The sequence below is a fragment of the Rhyacophila brunnea genome, unplaced genomic scaffold (genome assembly GCF_057557595.1).
Source record: "Rhyacophila brunnea isolate RB1 unplaced genomic scaffold, BYU_Rbru_1.0 scaffold_4, whole genome shotgun sequence".
NCBI classification, from domain to species: Eukaryota; Metazoa; Arthropoda; class Insecta; order Trichoptera; family Rhyacophilidae; genus Rhyacophila; species Rhyacophila brunnea.
Window position 1 is genome coordinate 34,012,979 of NW_028233068.1, and position 22,110 is coordinate 34,035,088.

Consider the following 22,110-nt stretch of genomic DNA (forward strand, 5'->3'; position numbering starts at 1 on the left):
CGGGAACTTATATTCGAGTGACATTTTCGATGAATTATTATTCGCTGTGTAGGTATACAATCAAAATAATATTATTTTTATTGAAATAATCGAGTCCGCTATTATCTGGCGTTTGCGCCAATGGATGACTAAGTGAAAAATTGATATGCAGAATTTATTACTGAGGTCAGCTCCTTACCGAGTTTACTATAATTTGACACTATGGAAAATAGATATTTAATTTGTAATTCTATATCTCTATACTTTTAACTTTTATGTTGAATCAATCGTCAACTTGTATTTCAATAAATCTATGAAATGTAGCTACTTCGAGTAGAATATATTTACTGAAAGTAAAAAGTAGAACAGTATGTTTCGAATGTTGTATTGGCTATGTTTAATTGTTAATTATTGTTTTAGGACTAGGAACACATGGATTAACTGCAGATAGCAATGGAGAACTCATTTCATTACACGTCGCCCTCAAAAATGAACTTCAGAGACATATAGAAACCTACAAAACTGCCATACATAAATTAGATGAACTTGTAAGTACATTCATATTATAGGTACAATATACCACCAATAAAACCACAAATTATTAGGAACCATTCATATAATGCTTAAAAAAATTGATATCTCACTCCTTAAATTCTACCATTTGATATTATTTGTCGTAATTTTTTGATAGTTGTTACTTACTTTTTAATATTTTCAATATTACTTCATATTAGTGTAAGTTAACTAATTCAATCCAGTTATATGGAGAGTCATTCAAATTACAGTTATCCCGTTGTATGAAGGTGACGATTATATTATTTTCTCATTAATTAGAAAATATCTATAGGTCTAATCATAAAAATGCATTACATACCTACTTGTAATATAATCTATATTAAATCTGGTTTTAATTATCTATTCTTCATATTTATATCTTCCAGATAATATGGCAATAATAAACTAGAAAAAAATGTTGTTATTTACATTAAGTATATCCGTTGCCGATAATAATTATTTTTTTAATCATTTTTTACATCAAATGATATGTAAGAAGTGCTTAATTATATTGTATATTGTATGGTGCGACCGTATTGTTATAAGGTAGCCATTATTTAAAAAAAAAATACAAATTTAGCTTAAAAAAAAAAACTCACGTATTAATGCCAATCACAACTGACTATGGTGATATTCTTTTTGTGAACAGTAGTGAACAACCTACATCACTTCATATTATCTATTGCAGTCCGTTAATTAAATTATATCAGCAAAAAAAATCTAGAATATTCTTGACTAGTTTTTGAGACATGATAAAATTCCTTAACTATTCAATGACTTTTAAAGTTTATTTTAGTGCAACAGATACCATTGATATCATTTTTAATTTAGAATTATGTTGCCCTCGCTATAGCTTTATGTGCGGTGCATATAACGATGAGTGTACGTTAAATAATAAGTAAAGTAATATGTATAGACTCAATGAGAGAATATGTTTTAATCCGCGATACTTATACCTTGTATGTCCTGAATAATATAAAATTGATGCATTGGTTTTACTATAAAATAGTTGTGCATCACTGACATACAAAGATAGCATTTAACTGTTTATAATAATACTTACTAGTTTCCTTCAAACGATGGTCTTTCTAAGTATTATGAATTAATTATTATTCTAAAACCCTGTTCAGTATTTCAGTGTTGTAAAAACTAATATACAGAAAGAAAAACATCATTGCAGATGCAGACAATCTCGGATAAATAAATTCTAAAAAACATCAATGGCGTATACTTTTTTTTTAAAATATGTTTTCTCTTCATAACTGCAAAGCGATCTTTATACAACCGGCCAGTTTCTAGCTGTCTATATAATTTTTTGTCTAAAAATATAAAAACAAGAATTTAATGACTACTCATTTTTTGTGTCAGAAATTATGGACACCTCTGTTATGGATTTGATATTATAATAGATAAAACAATATTTTATTACGCACAAAAGTGAATTGCTCAAGATTTTTTGACGCGTGAAGCAACTGAAAGTTTTTTTTAACCTTAGTACGTAATTGTTTTTAAATTGATTCTTGTTAATATTATCATAAATCCTAATAATTGATATTGAATAATAAATAATTTTAACAGGATTTACCCCATATTTATGCAATTAAACATTATTTTATGACTATATGCAAAATTACAGTGTGAAGGTAAACGGTAGACCTTAGGATAATGCGATGGTTGCATGTAGACAACGAATTTTAAAATGTCGAAATTCATTATATGAATAGTCAATGCGTTATTAGTTATTATATTACCTATGCATATAAATATTATATTATATTATTTAATCCGTCGATTTATTACTCTATATTGTTGTTTCCGTATGGAGACGGAGTATAAATGACGATATTAGTTTCAAAGTCAGTTACCTCTACTTTTTTATATAAAATACAGGTCTATTATGAATAAAATTCATTTTATGAATTAATTCTTGGCATTTACAAAATATGATTTAGACTAGATGGTAATCTCTAAATGCAGCAAAAATGCATGTTCTTTTGACTATATCTTTTATTACATTTTGGTATATTTTTAGATACTTAAATGTTGGTTTGTCTCTTCATGTGAGTTTCAGTTATTAAATTGTGGTAGGATTATTTTCGTAGAATTGTTCCGTTAGGAACCTAAATATTAAATAAAACAGTTTGAAATTATTAAATCAGGTGAATGACATGACATGACCAATAATAAAATTTATGTGTACAAATTTGTATATAATTCGTCCAGGAATTTCTTTACGCCAAATATTCTTCATAAAGCATGAATTTCAGGTAAAAAGTATTGCAGTATAATTTGATTTCGATCTCCGTTCGAAATAATAGCATTTTCGTCCCCACCCCAAATTTCAGTCCAAAAATCACTTGACGAGAGAGAAGAGGGTTTTCCGTTCACCACAGCAGACTATTACAATTATTAACAGATCAAATAATGAACTGCGTCACTTGTGATCAAATTAAAAAAAAAAAGTATTTTATTTAAAGTTAACCATAATGAATTATTACTATATCAAATTCTCCATAATACATTTCCAAATCCACATAAGTCAAATTAAAACTGAGCGTATCTATGCAGAAAGCAGCCAGTGCACACATAACATACACAAAAGTAATATGCACTATTTGTTGTTTAAAACTAAGCAACAAGTTTCTTTTTAATCATGTTCGATCCTAAGAAGATCATACGATCAAAACGTTGTATTAACAGATTTTTGTTTTTATGAGAAATTAGTGTTAGTCACTTTATTAGGCCCGTAGAAATAATCGTAGAGGCCTGAGAAAATATATTATAACCAATAGAAAAAATCTTTTTTGAAAAAAGTAAGCCACCCCGGCAGGGAATTGAACCCTGCATCTCCTGGGTTGCATTTACCTCTATGCTACAAGGCGACGTACTAATTGTGACAAATTTTAACTATTGGCCTTTTTTAATACCTACTCATCAGCGTTCTTCTAAATCAAGCTACGTTGGCAATCGGTTTCAAAAAAGATTTTTTCTATTGGTTATAATAATATATTTTCTCAGAAAGTGTTTTTCAAAATTATGTATGTTCAATAATCAGAATGGTACATTCTTAAATCTTGTGAATTATTCGTTAAATAAAAGAAATAGTTAATATGAAACTCTTGATAGTTCAAGGCGCCAAGCAAAATAAGGCATTACAACAAACACGTTCAAAACACTATTGACGAAGACGACCACAGATCATAAATTTAATACATTAATCCCTATATAAAAAGTAGCACTAATAGTGCATATTATATTCTTATTGTCACCAAATCCATACACGGATTTATTATAAGATAACTCAAAATGTTTATTTTTTACAGTCAAACGTAACCTTAAACCAAGACCCTGCATCCTCGTCTCATCAGCGACTCCTGGCGACGACGCGAGGCGACATCCAGCGACGCCTCATCGACAATAAAACTCTGCTGACCCTCATCGACAGACCAGTTCTTCGTCAGCTTGCTCCACTGATCGCCCAGCTTACCGCGAGGGTTCAGAGCGACAAGGAGGTAATGCTGTGTGTTGGACAGATCAAGAGACTGGACCCAACCGTGGAGAATGTGGACGAAAGGTAAGAAAATAGACCTTTAATGAAAATGAAATATAATGTCAACTCAATTAAAGTGCAACTGATCTAGGTACATAATTAAATAAAGATCTGTAGGTACCGGTTTCGAACGCTTCGAAGTACATTGTCAATTGAATATTTTTCATAATACAAAGCCGATTTTAGTCGTAATGAGTTAAGCACTATGATTTAAAACTCCCTGGATCGATGAAATTATCAAGAAGTTTGGCAAAGTTTATGACAACGCAGAACTAGAGACCAAGAAAATTGAGAGACGATGTCATCTAACAGTGAATCGCTCACAGTTAATGATGATTACGAAGCAGTATAATATGTTATTGTGTTTAATTTTGATTTACATGTCGGTCTATTTTACTCATAAATCCCATATTCGTCAAAAAGATAGTTTTTCAGTATTATCAAATATCTACCTATTTTTAATATTAAATTTTACGTCCATAATACGTCTGATCAATTCAAAAATCTAAATACCAAGAATCGTTGTCTGGACAATGTTTAGCAACTTTTTTTTTAGAAAATTCTGTAACATTTTTCCGAAACAGCTCTGTCGGCCAAAATCTTCAAGTACCTACCGATTTTTCGGCAATTTTAAAAATTAAGAATCTCATTGATGATTTCTCGAGAAATGACAATTCTCGAAATTTTGATCGAGAAGCGCTCGACCAAGCTAAATAATTGGCAACCCTGATCAGGAGAGTCAGTTCCTGGTTTTAATTTTTTGAATTTCAATTATCTATCGAAAACTAAAATAAACGATTTTTATTATTATTTTAGATATTTTATCTCCTTGTTTTTGGATTTATGAAGTTTACAAGATATTCTATCTTGTAAACTTCATAAATCCAAAAACTATAATATTTTTCCACAATACATCGACAGTTAGGTAACACCATTAAAGTGAAAACGACACAACAATAATATTGTGTATTCAACAATGTAGGTACTATATTCCATTTTATTTTTGTATGATAAGTAATTTTTGAATTGTCCTTTTCGTGTATTATTTTGAAAAAATAATCAAAAATCTAGTCCACTTTATGGCACCTACATTTATTTCAAAACAAGAAAAAATAATAATATCCTTATTAAATTAGATTTATTTTCAATAATGTATAAAAATAAAAAAAACGACAACTCTAAATAATACCACATTGTTCACAAAAATAATTAATAATAGTACTTAAGTAGTTTGAGGCCATCTGTTTTTTTTTAAATATTTGTAACGTTAGTCTTACGTAACTGAAAATAGTTTTGTAAACATAATTCAAAAATTTCATAAATTTCATGATAATATTTAATCACAGATAACGCAAAAATTTTCACGACTAAAAAGACAATGAAAATAATGACGTGAGCTTTAATTAAAATCAAGAAAATGTTTAATATTTTTTCTTACCCGAATCGTAGGAATGTTAAATCATAATAATGTGACAAAACAATCATGGCATCACATTAGATACCGTTGACCCCTTGTGAGAAAAAAACATCGCACAATTTTATTGTGATGTTTTCGCAAACTTGATCGCGATCTTAACTCACTGAACTTAGATCATTTTTTTTCTTTTTATGTCAAATTCACACGGTTATAATATTATTGTATGCTAGTGTTTTATAGTGCAATATGCAATTTTAGATTTAATTTTAACATCAAGTACCTACGTGTTGCAAAATTCATAAGTTTATTGTAACAGTGCTTAATCCTTAAACACTATTATTCGATGTCTTGGAGAAAACTTTTAAATTCAAAGTCTGTTTTAAACGATCATTAATCTAAAATTAATTTGATGGTTTTCCATGAATTTAAAATAATCACACAAATTATAATTTTGTATTGTAAAAATAATCTACGTCATCATGGTTAAAAGATACATATTTTTGCCGAGAAGTCGATCTAAAAATATTCCCAACAAGCATAATATTGTTAAACCAAGGATTCATGTTATTATCTTCAGCTTGCAACAACGATGATTGTTTGTAATATGATTATAATATTATACACACTTGAGCTTTGTTCAAAATCACTTATTTTCATAATAACCATAAATTGAATTCTAAACCAATTTATATGTGAAACTTATACGTCTATATTTTTTTCTGATCTAAATGAGAGCCATTCTAATAAGTGTTGATCTAAGTCACGGATAATTATCTAAAAAATCAGGAGCACCGGTTCTTTGTCTTCCCAGGGTAAAAATAATATAGTATTATGTTCTTATTTCCCGTAAGTATACCTGACAAGTATGCTATTTTTCTCCACAGCCTACCTCTTTTCATAAGTTACTCTTCGCCACTGTTATACAATAAGTATATGTATTAATATAAACTATAACTCAACATTAAAAAGTTTTTGTTATTTCTAATAGAATAGATTACAATAAAATAATATACGATAAGAATATCGACCTTACATTTTCATATTTTTTGAGTAAAGTAAATTATTTAATATGTACTTAATGACTGATTTTCATCACACGATTAGACAACATAGAAAAGGTTTCTTAAAAAAAACAAGCAATATTATTCACAACGTTAATTATGTAACCGACATGAATCCATTATTACGTCAACATCACTGATACATTTTCTGATTAATCTTTGCAGGTCATTTTTAACATTTTTTTGTCTGTCTTGATTACATTTTAATGAACAACATAATCATTTTTTGTGCAATTAAAACTTGTTCAAGACGAACTATTCCCTGATTATAAGTAAGTATGTACACATCGTCAAAATATAGAACACATTCATTAGTATTGTAGTAGCTGGATACATTACAGTGTATTTGATTTTACTTCAATACGGCATACGTAATTGATTGTAAGATAATGGGATGAAGATCAGTGACGTTCCTAGACAAAATGCCGCCTAGGCAGGGCCAAAATGCTACCCCATTTTTTATACAGTATCTTTTATTATTCTTTCATGACTCCAATATCTAAGAAATGTGTTGTATGGATACATTACTAACAAAATATAATTACCACTAAATCTAATTGTATTTAAATGCCATCTCTGCTTCAATAAACAATATTGTGAATCCACGGTTTCAGATGCATTTAAAAATACACCTGATAACTTCAGGTAAGTATTTAGGTACCTACCTATAATTCGCAAATCTTCACGTGGCATTGCTGGTCATCAAAGACGTGACGTCCAAGGACAACGGAAGTAAACTAGACATCGTGAACCCGACAAAAAAGTTACAGTCTTGTTAAATCTTTTGTGTTAATTAATACATTTTGTTTCCAACCAGTGAGGTGGTTTTTTAATGGAAAGATATTTTCGTTATTACTAAGTTTAGGTAGCTATTTTTACATATACCTAACGATTCTCCTCAATTTTCCGCCCTTTGAATAATTGCCGCCCCCAAGCGACGCTCAATCTGCCTACCCCCACGGAACGTCACTGATGAATATATTATATTCTTTAATGGTTTTTGATAGTATAAATACAATTAAATAAGATAACAACGTAATCTGTAGAAGTGTTTTTACTCACAAACCCAAAACAAAAGTATAGTGTAATCATAAATATGTTTGTATGAATACGGAGGAAATAATACGAAACAAAAACATTACTGAAAATGCGGCGTAACATTTTTGATTGTTCTAAAATAGGTATTTTCCCGAATATTATGTTAACCGAGAAATATCAATTTGTAGATATTTCATCAATGATCTATGTCCGTTTATGGTAATAATTTTAAAAATTCAAGCCAATTATATGATGTGATGAAATGAAATACATTCAAACGATATTTCGAATATTTTTATAATGATATTAAATCGTATTTGAAATAATAATATAAACATTTTTTCCGTACAAATTATGAATAATTACAAGATAAAAAGAACTTTTTGTATACCACGTTTTTAAACTTTCTGTTGAATCATATAAACTTGACCTGACTAGCTTAAACGATCAAAAAAAATTGTACTTGATAGAAATAATACTGAAATGTCATTTTGACATTCATATTGATTTCCATAGTAACGCACGCATATATTAATAATTTAGTTGCTAGGACCATCCGCTTAGCAACCAATAATGGTGGATTGGATTACGGATTTCTTCCAAAATAACTTTTAATACAAAACAGAATTAACTGAAAATGAATTCAATTCTACTTAAAGATGGCTAAAAGTATTTAAAAAAAATGCATTGGCATCGTGTTCTGATATATTCTAAAAGTTTTAAATGTCTAGCTAGTCGGGAAGTTAGTTAAAAATCGATTGCAAGATTTGTACTGGACAAAGAACCACCGGACAAATAAGAATACGAGCTAAGAAAAACGTTGTAAAATATACAACTAGAAATAATTAAATTTAATTGTCTGTGTGAAAACTAAATAATAATGTTTTATTGAATAATTATGATGTCTATATGACGCCCTGTGAGAACGATATTAATTGTACCTACCAGCAATTACAGAATAATATGCCAAACTAAAACTGGCGACCTGAAATTGTTTATATAACAATACATAAAATATAATATGTCATATCTAAAGTCAGTGTGAATAAACGGCAGTATAACTGAGCTATCTGTAATTAATATTATTTGTTATTTTATTATACCTACCATTGGATACAACTTTACTATAAAACCTAACCTCAAAATACATAAATAATTTGTCATAAATGACAGATTAACGTCATGGGTACAGATTTTATTGCAAGTGGTTTGAGCGTTAATTAATCTAACTGTGAATAATGTCATGAAAAATGTGTTCATGTTGTACTTTGCTCTAATTATTTACTGTGAAATATAAATAATCAAATATTTTTATATTTAATATAGATATGTATTTTATTTGTTCCAAATTTTCCTCAAAGCCTCGGCACTTACCCTACCTATGGGCTGGCTATATTTTTTTTCCATACCATTATGTACTATAAATTCACTAAAAAGACATACCGTATAGGTGGCGTAATCAAATCCGTATACCTACTTAATTAGAGAGACGTATTTTATTTTGTGATTCATCTACTTGAGACAATTGAAGACACGAAAGGTAATGGTAAAAACGCCGGAAAGTGGTCATGGCTTCCACTTCTCGCCTCCATAACCGAATACTTGATGAGCACCTGGCGCGTGCCTCGGATATGTCTTCACAATATGACAGAAGCAGTTTATTTTGTGATTCATTTAACTGATACCACAGTATACATAAAAGTCATGGGCCATGCCAGGAAATGGTTCCCACTCCTCACCTCCGTAACATGGTAACTACTGTATGGGCACCGCGCCTCGGAATCATCTACATTATAATGATATACATGACTTATTTTGTGATTTGTCTACCTATAACGCAGTTATACACGGAAAATCATTTTGGCAAAACCGCAAGTAGTCGGGGATCAAACTCCTCAACCCCTAGCTTACCCCCTAATTTACCACATAACCTAACTAATTGATATATGCAGGCGGTTCCCATCTAGTACTTATCAAGTTACGAAAGTGAGGGGTGGAGCCACGACTACTTCCCGATCTAGCACCATGACTTTTCGTATATATTATTGTCTCAAGTAGGTAAATAACAAAATAATGAGCATCTGTCTAATTATGCATATGGATTCGATCACATCAGCTGGTCTAGTAGGGCACAATATTATTCATCTGAAGCTTTCATATACGCTGAAAAAATTCGCCGTTGTAAAGAGTTATGTATGTTGTCTTTTGTACAAAGTCAAGCGGAGATATTGTTATTCAGTTAGCAAGAACGAATAACAGAAAGACTCAACTCAAACCGGTCAATGAATACAATAATAAACTCGTATCAAGATTGAAAACTTCCGTCCGACCAAAGAAGAAACAGTGCTAAACTATGCGAAACAAGAATAGCTTATGTAGTACTGATGCAATCTTGATTTTATCAACAGCGATCGTTCAATTTATAATATGTTGTAAGCAAGGAAATTGAAACTAATATCGGGAAACAATAAAAATAATCTATTTAAATAACAGTTTTATTTGATTTATATTGGCTGAGGATACTTTATAATTTCGTTAATTTCATAATTTGACGTAGGTACCTAATTACTAAAAAGAATAAAAAAATATACTCACTAAAATATTTTCGTAAAAAAATGCCTACCTAATTCAATAAATACGACCACCACAGTAATATTAAATCGTAAATTGAATACTTTAATTTTAATAGATGTTTTTTTTTTTTACTTTACTTTATATCAATAGTGAGTAGTTATCTTTTGTCTTATCTATAACTGTTGGTAAAGTCTTGATATCCTGCAGCATCTGCCTCAACCCAGGTATCTTAATATTGTCACCGGAAGAAATGTATTCTTGATAATTTTTATCTTATTATTTTAGTTCGGTGGCTGAGCGGTAACGTGTCGGCTTATAATTTCGTGGTTCCCAGATACAAATCCCGGGTCTTGTAAATTCACATTTTGTTATGTTATATCATTAGGATAGAACATATTAGTATGAATGGTTACATTTAAATTGTACGTATTACATTTCACCGTAGCATAGTTCGCCGTGAGCTTTCTTATCGGAAAGAGATGACCGTAAACTATACGGTTATCTCTATAGCACCGAGATGAAAAAAATACTCGTTGTTCGTGGAGCATTGCAGACAATAATGTTCCTTCAATAATGAAAACCTAACCTAACCTTAAAAATAATCCAGTATTTCGGCAATTTGTTTGCCGCTGGCTTCCTCTAAGCCGACAAGAACCGTGTTTTATTTAGACATGAAGTTTATCTCAGTAATATACGACCCAAAGAGGTTGTACGGTCTTTAATATACGACCATATATTTTTGATACAACATTTGACGGTGAAGTGTGATACGGTGATCTGCATACGTACAAATTTTCGAACACGAGTGTGAATGTGTGTATTATGAATTAAATAATTCTTTATAGGCAGGTAGGTAGGTACCTACGCATATTTTCATTTCTTGTCGATAGTTACATATTCATTATCTTAATTATATACCTAGATAATCTACTTATATTCTGTATTTATATGAAACTATTTATAACAATTTCAAAGCCCTTAAATTTTTACGTTAATTCTGTAAAAGCTTTCTTTATGTCGTATAATATAAAATATGAAACCAGTCCGTCGATTTTTTTTTTTTTTTTGAATCGTCGGGATGGTGCAGGAAGAAGAAAATATCTATTTGAATCTTCGCCCTCTTGTAACCCACCCGTATAAGATTATAATATTATGCATGTATAAAATACTAATACAAGCAAATGTATAAATACATGTGTTTAACAAATACATACTTTCTTATTTCGGCTTCTCAGCTTCTGTGTTAGTTAATTATTTATCATATTAGTTTTTTTTTTCACAACAAAGCAATTGAATCTTCTATTAGAATCTAGAAATGGAGCTTTTAGTTGAAATCAAGTGCCATTTTTGTATGAAAAAAAAATGTTTCAATCTTTTCATAACTGAGATATAACTTTTCATATTCAGACATTATTTTCATACGTTTAGACTCCATATCAATACAAATTATTTTTTTCAATATCTTTGCGTTCAACAGCTTTAATTATTGAACTTTTCAATTGTATACCACAAATAGACGCATTCTTTGATACGCTTCTGGTTTCGTAATAAAGATTTTTCCTCATTAAAGATTGATGGGTGATTGTCTTTCCATTTTTTCTGCATGAATTAACGCAAAGTTTCACGGTACACCAAGTTCCAAGTGAAGAAATCGTAATTGATGGACGTAACAGTTCACTACCATGAACTTTTTTGTTAACGTTATCTCACAGCATTCTTTCTAAAAAAATAACCGTTTATTTCATGCATCTTCTATGTATTAGTTACTCTACTATGATAATTTTGAGACGCATTTTGTCTCATCCAAATAACATCAACAAGCAATTTGTACGTAACTTTTGCAAATAACTTATACCTTCACAGTTCACTATTTATATTATTATTGTACGTGTCCTTTACGTATTTAGTTATTAGTCAAACGAATTCAATAGTTCAATATTGAATTAATTACGGTTTTTGTATTCAGTTAAAATCTACAATTTTTTTATAATATTAAGGCATTACACACATTTTCGCCTACTTCCTGCATAATACTGTATATGTAATTTAAATTTGTTACACAGGTGCGAATGCTCTAACAATATATTGTATTAAAATTTTGGAGACGGACTTGTACTAGAAACACGGGGTCTCCATAGAACGTCCTTCATTTTACAACGTTTTTATTAGCTCGTATTCTTGTTTGCCCGGTGGTTGTTTGTCCAGTACATCTTGCAATCGATTTTTAACTAACTTCCCGAGTAGCTAGACATTTGAAACTTTTAGGATATATCAGAACACGATGTCAATGCATTCTTTTAATACTTTTAGCCATCTTTAAGCAGAATAGAATTCATTTTCAGTTAATTCTATTTTGTATGGACAGTTATTTCAGAAAAATCCGTAAAAAGTAAAAGACTATTATTGGTTGCTAAGGGGGTGGTCTGTAAAGTATTAATATATACGTGCGTTACTATGGAAATCAAAATGAAATTTCAGTATTCTATATTTGTTTGTTTGTTTGTTTTTTATTTACTTCATATCAAGTACAAGTTTGAGTATATTGAGCATAATAATTCAACAGAAACTTTAAAAACGTTGTATAAACCAAGTACCTTTTTATCTTGTAATTATTTTTTTTAACCTTTAAATGATGGCAACTCGTTAATATACATACATATTACTTTACCAATCGATAATATTTAATGTTTAATATTATTACAAATTAACAGTGGCACCAGTGAATAATAACTATAGCTATTTTCTCAGCATACTTTATTCACTGCAGAGAACTAGACTTTTTTAATAAAATTTCATTTAAGATCACAAGAAATATAAGAAATAGTACAGTTTTTTTCTGAAATGCAGCACAGTGCAATTACGGGTTAAAGATCCTATTGATAAAAATCTAAAAAAATCTTTCGTGTTGTTGATCTACTTTTTGAGATAATGGCATTTTTAAAGAATGTTGTTGTTTTGTGCGTAAAACGAAGTGGGAACTGGTGGTTGAAGGCAGTCAAGGGGGGGTTTGTCCACCGAAGGTGGCCAGAGGGCGGCACCCTACTAGTTTTTTTTTTTAAAACTAACATACATATTTAACCAAAATATATATTTCAACATTTTTTTTCAATATTTAAGTATATATACAATACACTATATAAGTCTGACATAATAATATATACTAAATAGTTTTGATCAATTATATATTATCATGTAAACGAATACAAACTATTTGTGCCTCAAATAATGTCTAAATAAGTATTACTAATAGACATGCGAAGAATAACTTGGAAAAGGAAATAAATTGGTCCATTCAAAATAACATCGCCGGCAATTAATAATATATTCCGATTGTGATCTCGATACATAATGAATAGGCAATTAATTCGTTTTCTCACAGTAATAATTAAGCCATGTTTATTAAAATCTCTCGTTTTGTTTTGGAAAACTCACTTTCTTGTATGAGAAAAGAATAAAAACAATCCGTACGTTTTTTTTCATCGTAATAATGGCAATTGTACTATTCTATAATATTATAAGACTTCAAAGTAATTCACCACTTTTTTCTTCAAACAACAAATACACCCTGACTCAAAATTAAGTACCATAATGATATACATAGTTATTTTTTATTATTTTATTACAACGTTTTTCTTAGCTCGTATTCTTATTTGTCTGGTGGTTCTTTGTCCGGTATAAATCTTGTAATCGATTTTTAACTAACTTACTGACTAGCTAGACATTTGAAACTTTTAGAATATATCAGAACACGTTGCCAATGCATTTTTTCAATACTTTTAGCCATCTTTAATTAGAAATAAATTCATTTTCAGTTAATTCGGTTTTGTATGAAAAGTTATTTCGACACCATTATACGTTGCTAGGGGGTCCTAACAACTAAATTATTAATATATACGTGCGTTACTATGGAAATCAATATGACATGTCAAAATGACATTTCAGTATTATTTCTATCAAGTACAATTTTTTTTTTGATCGTTTAAGTTAGTCAAGTCAAGTTTACATGATTCAACAGAAAATTTAAAAACGTTGTAAGATATTAAAAGTTCTTTTTATCTTGTAATTATTTTTAATTAACACTCGCGCTTCTGGACTTTTAAAAAGATTTATTTAATTATTTTATTCATAAACTTATACGTAAATTGTTAATCGTTGACAGATCTAATTACGAGTAAGGATACAGTTAAAAGGTAGATTCATTATTGATTACTAATTATAGTTTAAAAAATTATTTGTGTTCAGAGCGCACGTTATAAAAGTGAAGCTTGTGTCGCTCACCATGCTTTCGTCCACTTAAGGAGTTTTCTTATATCATCGTGCGGCGGAAACTATTACAGCCTCTGCCCACTACAACGGCCAGCCGCTGCAATACGATGCAACGGCTATAAAGCGAGATAAAGCCAAGTAAAACTGAAATCGCACGGGGCCAAGAGGGGACGGGACTGTGCATCAAAACGTCTAGTGGTTAGGTTACCCACCGCCCATTTTGTCGTGTTGCAGTGACCGGTCGTTGTAATGGGCGTCGACACATAGTCGATACAATACATTATTTCGTATGACAAAATGCAATTTTAGACGGTATAATAAAATAATTACGTTTTTTTTGTCCCAATTATAAAAAAATACATGTATTGTATTGTTTTGATATCCATTGCAATAGATTATGTATGGGTTTGTGCAATTTATTCAAATATTCTCATCAATGTATTTCTTTTTTAACGTAACTACTGACCACTATTGTTTCATTGCTTAATAACCTTATTATATATCTCTACTCTATAATCTGCAACGTAATTCTGTTAAGTTTTTTGTCACACTCAATTTTTGCTAACTTCCCATTTAGCCAGTGACTTTAAAGTCCATACACAAAAGTTAGTACATTATATTAAAATTTGGAAGCGGTTCAATAATCCAAATCACTCAATATTCCACAAAAAAACTAAGATTTTTATTATTAATGACTATCGTTCTGAAACCATCACTAATAGATTCCCCGTAGGGCGTAGATAGTTTCCAGATAGGAATGTAAAAAACATGAGTGAAATCGATTTACTTTCCTAGATTATAACTATAAGGAAATTAAAATTGGATTTGTGTATGTAATCGTTTTGCGCGTATAGCCAAAGAATGGTAGGAGATCTGGCAGAGGGTGAACCCTTCTTATGAGGTGCGTAGTCCCCTAATCGGTGGTCGAAATGCTTAGGACACTGAGAGGGAGTCATATTAGTATATATGTATTATAAATAAATAACGTACAATTTATTAAAATTTTGAAACATATATTTAACAAAAAAAAATATCATGAATTGCTACCACATTAATCATAGAAAATAATGCCAAACCTATTGAAAACGTTAATATTCTTAAATTAAATATTTTATATAAACACTAATTTATAATTTCATACGTTTCTGAACAGGTTGTTGTTTGGTGTAAAACAATTTTCTTATCGTTATGATCTTCTTGAAAGTGAAAAATTTCTAGGCATTTTAAGTTAAATCATAAGTGAAATTATTATTCATTTCATTGTTTTAGTTTCATTGTTTATAGTGATAGTCCATGTTAGTATGCGCTTTAACAAGGAGATCATTTTCGCATCTAATTATGTGATTATCATCTGCCGGTATTTAACAAAATAATATTCATGAATATACTAATAAAGCAACATTGTTAGCATTTATTTATTATTCAGAGATCAATATTAATTTCTTTTAGTTAGAAAATAGATAAACACACTAATTATTAGAGCATACAATGTATGTCATAATGTTATGTTTTGATATTCAGTGGTCATTATAGAATGGTAGATTAATTTCATATATGAAAAACAACTACTTATTACATTTTATAGACAACTTCTAAAGTAAAATGGAATCAGTTTCATTTCTTGTCCAGATTATTATAGCGAATGCTAACTAACAAACAATGACAAATGAAATATTTACTTTACAGGAAAATAAGACATATGAGGCGAAAAAATACGCACGTATTCTTTGTATAATTTTACACAATATGTATTGATCAATAAATTTCAAAACGCGACATAACCCTACGAAAAAAAAATTTAACTCTCGATTTATTACAAAAAGCGCCAAGTCCGTGTTTCATATTCAGAATTCAGAAATAATATACTATTACCTGTACTTAAATATTAAAATTAAATCTATATTCCGTTAATATTGATATATCATTTTTTTTTGAGTAAGTATCGAACATAGTTGTTTCACTTTGCTACGTAGCAATATTGTAATGTTATCTAATATAGGCCTTTATTCTAGCTAGAATCTAGAATTGAAATTTTATAGCCATGAAATACCATGCTGGTCAACTGATTTGAAAAATTGACAGATTTACCCAACTGGCTTTGTTGCCTTTGATTATTTAAGATCCACTTGTAGGGCAAGCTTAAAACACAGCTATTTTTATTCCCACCTATTCTCCTCTGTTTCTGGAAAGTGTTTCTTTATCCTTTTAGTGTTACGTTATCTGAAAGTTTCAGGATATCGTAAGAATAACATCCTCTTCGAGGCGTCTTTTAACATGATGTTATAGTTAGTACGAGTATATAGAGAAATCTACCCGATTGAATTTGATGCATTAGACACAAGACTGTGTACAATAGTGAGAAATGTGAATGGACTATAAAGAAAAATATAAATAGACTAATACAAAATAGCTTATTTCAAGAAATATATTATTAATACGTTACTAGAATCATGAGCTCTATAAGCTGTTTGATCATAATATTGTCGTCATCAAATTTATTAAACCCCATCCTAAATGTTATAATCATATTAATATTGTATTTTTCTTTAGGGCTGCTGCAGGCCTCTTAATGAGCTTTTCTCGAGGATGCGGAGCAGTTCTAGGACTTCTTCCGCCTCCAATTGCCCCACCCTCATCACCACCAGCACTGTCGTGCTGTTCCGATGGCTACCATTCGGACCCTGATGCGTCGTCTGGAAATGAACCAGACTCCAAAAGGTACAATTTTTGTATTACGATGGTTAAACAAGACTAGTACAACCAGAACTCATAAACTGTCACAGTTATTTTATGGTAAGTGGTGCTAAATTTGTATTTACATGTAATTATAATCCAAAGTTAAATACATCATAATGATTCTAGCGGTACACTTGCTATACTAATTTTAGTTATAATATTATATTATGCTATTACCATACATATTTAAATATTTGTGTAATCTTTAGAACGGTTTAAAATGATAATTAATTGATATTTGGTATATATAATATTTGATTGATTAATAACTAGAGTTAGAATAGTATATAGAATATACATACTGAAGAAATTGGGAGCACCAGACTGCTCACTGTTCTTATTATATTATGTAATTGTATAGATGTATTACGTTCTCTATTTGTATAAGCTGTTCTTATTTTAAATTTAAATGTCATGTTTTTGAACGTATTGAAATAAAGAATTGCAAATATCCTTAATATGTAAAAACAAAATTTAAAGTTTATGTGTATAGAATTATTGCGTTATTTAAAATCGATTATCAATTAAATGTAGTAATAATCGCGTGCGTATTCATTGTATACAATAATTCATTTATTTTAATCACATTGTCAATCACAGGTCAGAGTTAATCACGAGATATGGTCAGCTATTCAACAAATCAAGAGTGGATATCTTGGACGCCTTGGATGCGCTTCCACCTCTCCAACACGCCCACCAGCTCAAAACAAAAATATTATTTTCAGTCATTGTTGTAAGTACAGTTTATCTACACTTGTTGTAAACCAATTTTTCTGCAATGCTTTTTTTTTATACAATGTGTATATTATTATGTATTATGTTAATAGCTGTTCTATGAACCTTATTCGTTAAGTGCTTTCAATAGTGAGTGTGATTTTATTGAAAATATATTGATGCCTAATAATGGTTATCGCAGAAGATATTTATCATAGTCCTTCTTATGATAAGTTTACAATTAATTAATTTAAAAAACAATCTGAGGGCACTTGTGGAATTTGGATTTAAATATTAATGATTTAGGTATTCTACCTTTTCAATAATTTATTAATTTTTGCGTCCCAGCTTTTGTCTTTCAATCTCAGGAAAAATTTTACACAAATAAATAATGTGTTAGGTACGACAATATTGAAATTTAGTATATAAACAGAAAGTAACTAGTTATGGTTTATCAGTTGTACATTTACATAGTGCCTGAAGATGTTGAAATATAAAACCCGGATCCCAAAGAACGGTTCAAATGGAAAAAAAACACACAACTTAAACCAATAATAATTGGAACTAATTATAGGTAGGTACAGTGTGTATAATATCTAACTGAATGTGAGATAAATGACTACAGTTACTTTCACATCCAATTTATATATTATTATATCCACTGCGAAAGAAAATATTTTAATTTTTAATAATTTACAAGTAAATGATTAAATATTTATTATATCCGTAATCCTGTATTTACATAAATTATAATGGTATTTTTTTCACTTCTCTATTGCATAATCATATATTATAATATTCTGTTACATTTTAAAAGCTTTACAGTAAACTAGATATGTATGTTTGCCCTTCATGTCTGTTTTATTTAACGATTGTCTTGTCTCATATAATTTATATTATAATTATTTAATGGCTTTTAATTACTTGCAACTATATCTGTATTTCAAAAGCTTCGTTCAATGCCTCCAATAATTAGTATTAACAAATGACTGTACTAATTGAATGAATATGGCCGTTATCTGCGTGAGTTTATCAAAATGTGTATTTTCCCATATACAAATAATACCGATTCATACATATGAATTATAATAATAGATTAAATTTAATTGTTTAGAATTATGATTATTGTACTTATACCATTATATTGTTCGAAAAATTCACAGTGCTTGTGCATTACCCAATAATTATAAAGCGCATTTTAAATAAATAATATTGTATACTATGTAAACAATAAAGTATCTATTTTGGTATTATATCACCTACTAATTAATCGTTCGCAAAGAAAAAAATATTAGCTACTGTTATATTTAATATTAATACTTTTATAACGACCGTTTTTTTCTAGATTGTTAGTTTAGGTAAAATCTGAAAACAACTGTTAACTGGTTAAGAGGACGTTCTACAGAATTGGCCTTGAGAATTGAAAATATGATTTTTTAACATGTGGTCCATAATATCTGGTCTACTAGTTAATATAAAAAGGTCGTGTCAAAGTTGTTTGTGTTAATAAATTTGCTCTGTGACTGATCCGACTCATATTTCACATTTATTTCATCAGGGCTGTCGAAGACATAAATCATAATATATATTTATAATTTTAAATTTTTATTTATAATATATATTATTTAAGTTTTGTGCATCTAATGCCGGGTCCACACTGGCAACAAGTTAATTTGCTGGCAACCTCGTTAGATTTTACGATAATTATTGTAAAATTTCTTAAGCAATTATGGTAAGTATCGTAAAATTTAATGAGGTTGCCAGCAACTTGTTGCCAGTGTGGAAATGGCTTAATATCCACTGTGGTTCACGTAGTGGCATGGACCTGGGGTTAGCTAATTCAGGAAGTCAACACCCATGATAGAATTTTTTCCAGTTTTGGTTGCATTATATTCCAAAACTCTTCTGTAAAAATCGTTTCCGAGTTTATAAATGGAAATTTCTCGGTGTACATAGTAAACAAACCTACGAATAAAAAAAGACAAAAAGGAACATCAAATTCGCCATTTTGAAAAGCGACGATTTTGCGTAAACAAATATCACGTGGTCTGTACGTGTGCGGCAAACTTCGAATGTGTTTGTAATTTTGTACAAAGTGCGAATGTAATGTTTTCAAATAATTGATATGGATTAATTATACCATCGTATTATTTTCTCGAAATCATAAACATACTATAATAGTATTTGAGTATCAACCTATGTTCAATTTGAATTGGGTTATAATAATAATATACCCGTATATATATCAATAGTATGTTTGCTACAAAATCCACCCAAGTTATCAGTACGTACTTGCTGAAATTAACATTTAAAAAATATGAATGCTTAATATTATTTTGACAGCCCTGTTTTCTGATCGGCTTCATCTCGCAGGTGTTCATAAAATAATAATAATTTTCCGCGCGGCAGAAATTATCAGTAATAATAATAATATTTCTTGAAATAAAATCTCCGATGATTAGTGATTTTTGCGAAAAGATCGATTTAAATTGACGTAGTTACGACGCCGAGGTCCTTTTTATACTGAATTATATTTGAACGGCGGCCTCTTCAGCGGGCCCTTAACCGTTTAACTTGTATTCTGAAAAATAGCTTGAGTTATACAATTTTAAATGGTTAAAATAAGCGTAAAAAAGTACCATCTTGTTATGCACTTAAATTAAATTGAGTAGGTAATAGTATAAAAAATATCAGTTTACTTTAACTGTGCTTAAAAGGTATTAATTTTCATAAAGAAAACAAAAAAAAACCAACGAATCGTCTTAAGTGCACATTTTTAATGGTTATCAAACAAACTTTTTTCTAATTATTTTACTATTACTTTAGATTGCTATATTGATAACTATATATTTTTTATATCACGTAAATGCCGATTCAATTACGAAACGTTTTAATTCAATTTCATGTAGGTATTATTAACTCATATAGAAGATAAATTAGGCAATTTAGATATTACGTATTATTAATGTACATAGTGAATTGGTTTATAATAGTACCTATCTGTAAAATCAACAAAAAAAATAAGCTAAATTATCTCCATTCTACTATTAACAATAATGTTTCCCGTAAGTTGCAATTTAAATATAGAAGTACTATATTTTTTTAATTGTATTGTATTAATAATAGGTATCATTAATACCATCAAAATATTATATATTATTATAGAACTGTTTTAGCAACTAATATAAAAGGTAACGGAATTTTATTAAATTATAGGTTTAAAAAAAAACTTGTAAATTTTCTACTAACATAATATTATTTGACTACACTTATTTTCAAGCTCGCCTTCCGGTCGTGCCAAACATTACGGGAACGAAAAGCGAGCGAGGTCCGCGCTAGTTTGGGGTTACTGACGGGAAGCCAGAACCCTGCACTCGACTCTGCTGTGAAACAAACCCTTTGCTTGACAGTCGATACATTTCCTCTGGGGGAGGCTGAAAGACAAGTGGCAAATCAGGTAAAATCTCGTGCAATTCACATTGTTTATCTGTGGGATATGAGTATCGTGCCAACACGCACTTGGTAGGCACACTTATACACATCCACGAAATTGGGATCATAGGTTACATAACTGTAGTCGAGTATAATTATTATTGCCACGAAATCTATTGAAAAGCTAATAATCTAAGTAGGTGTTCTATTATATTATTTAATATGCACATGACTGCCATCGACATGACCTCTGTGTGTTATAAATAAAAGAAAGATGCTTTCTCCAGCAATTATCTTCTCTTTAATATTCTTGCGGTATAAGAAAATATACCTGTACATTTTAATTTAATGACTGTGTATTATGATATAGAATAGGCATGTCCAATGCGTTGATCGCACCATAAGTAGTAATTGAGTCGTGACAATGTAAACAACGTGTTCAATATAATATAACTTCATTGACTTTTTGAAGGGGAATTATTAACCATTCCTATTTTTATTTCCTTAATTATCTTCCGTGAAAGTCATTTTTAAATAAAATTAACCATGAGGTAACCTGCGTGCGTATTCATAAATTTGTACGTATGTAGTTTGCTGTATCACACTTCACCGTGAAATGTTGTATTGGAAATATATGGTCGTATATTAAAGACAGTCCAACCTTGCCAAAATCGGCTATGAAAATGCTCCACGAACAAAGCGTAATTTTTCATCTCGGTGCTATTCGGTCATCTCTTTCCGATAAGAAAGCTCATGGCGAACTGTGCTACGGTGAAATGTAATACGTA

At 29.8% G+C, this 22,110-nt stretch overlaps 1 protein-coding gene across 1 annotated transcript in view; it reads left to right on the forward strand.

Moving 5' to 3' along the window:
* Positions 1–22,110, forward strand: part of LOC147067288 (uncharacterized) — an 82,519-nt gene that overhangs the window by 56,026 nt on the left and 4,383 nt on the right. Inside the window, exons 4-8 of the mRNA XM_085954424.1 lie at positions 400–527; positions 3,858–4,108; positions 16,991–17,158; positions 17,777–17,909; positions 21,171–21,347. Coding sequence (XP_085810550.1) covers positions 400–527; positions 3,858–4,108; positions 16,991–17,158; positions 17,777–17,909; positions 21,171–21,347 — 857 coding nt within the window. The remainder of the gene's footprint in view (positions 1–399; positions 528–3,857; positions 4,109–16,990; positions 17,159–17,776; positions 17,910–21,170; positions 21,348–22,110) is intronic.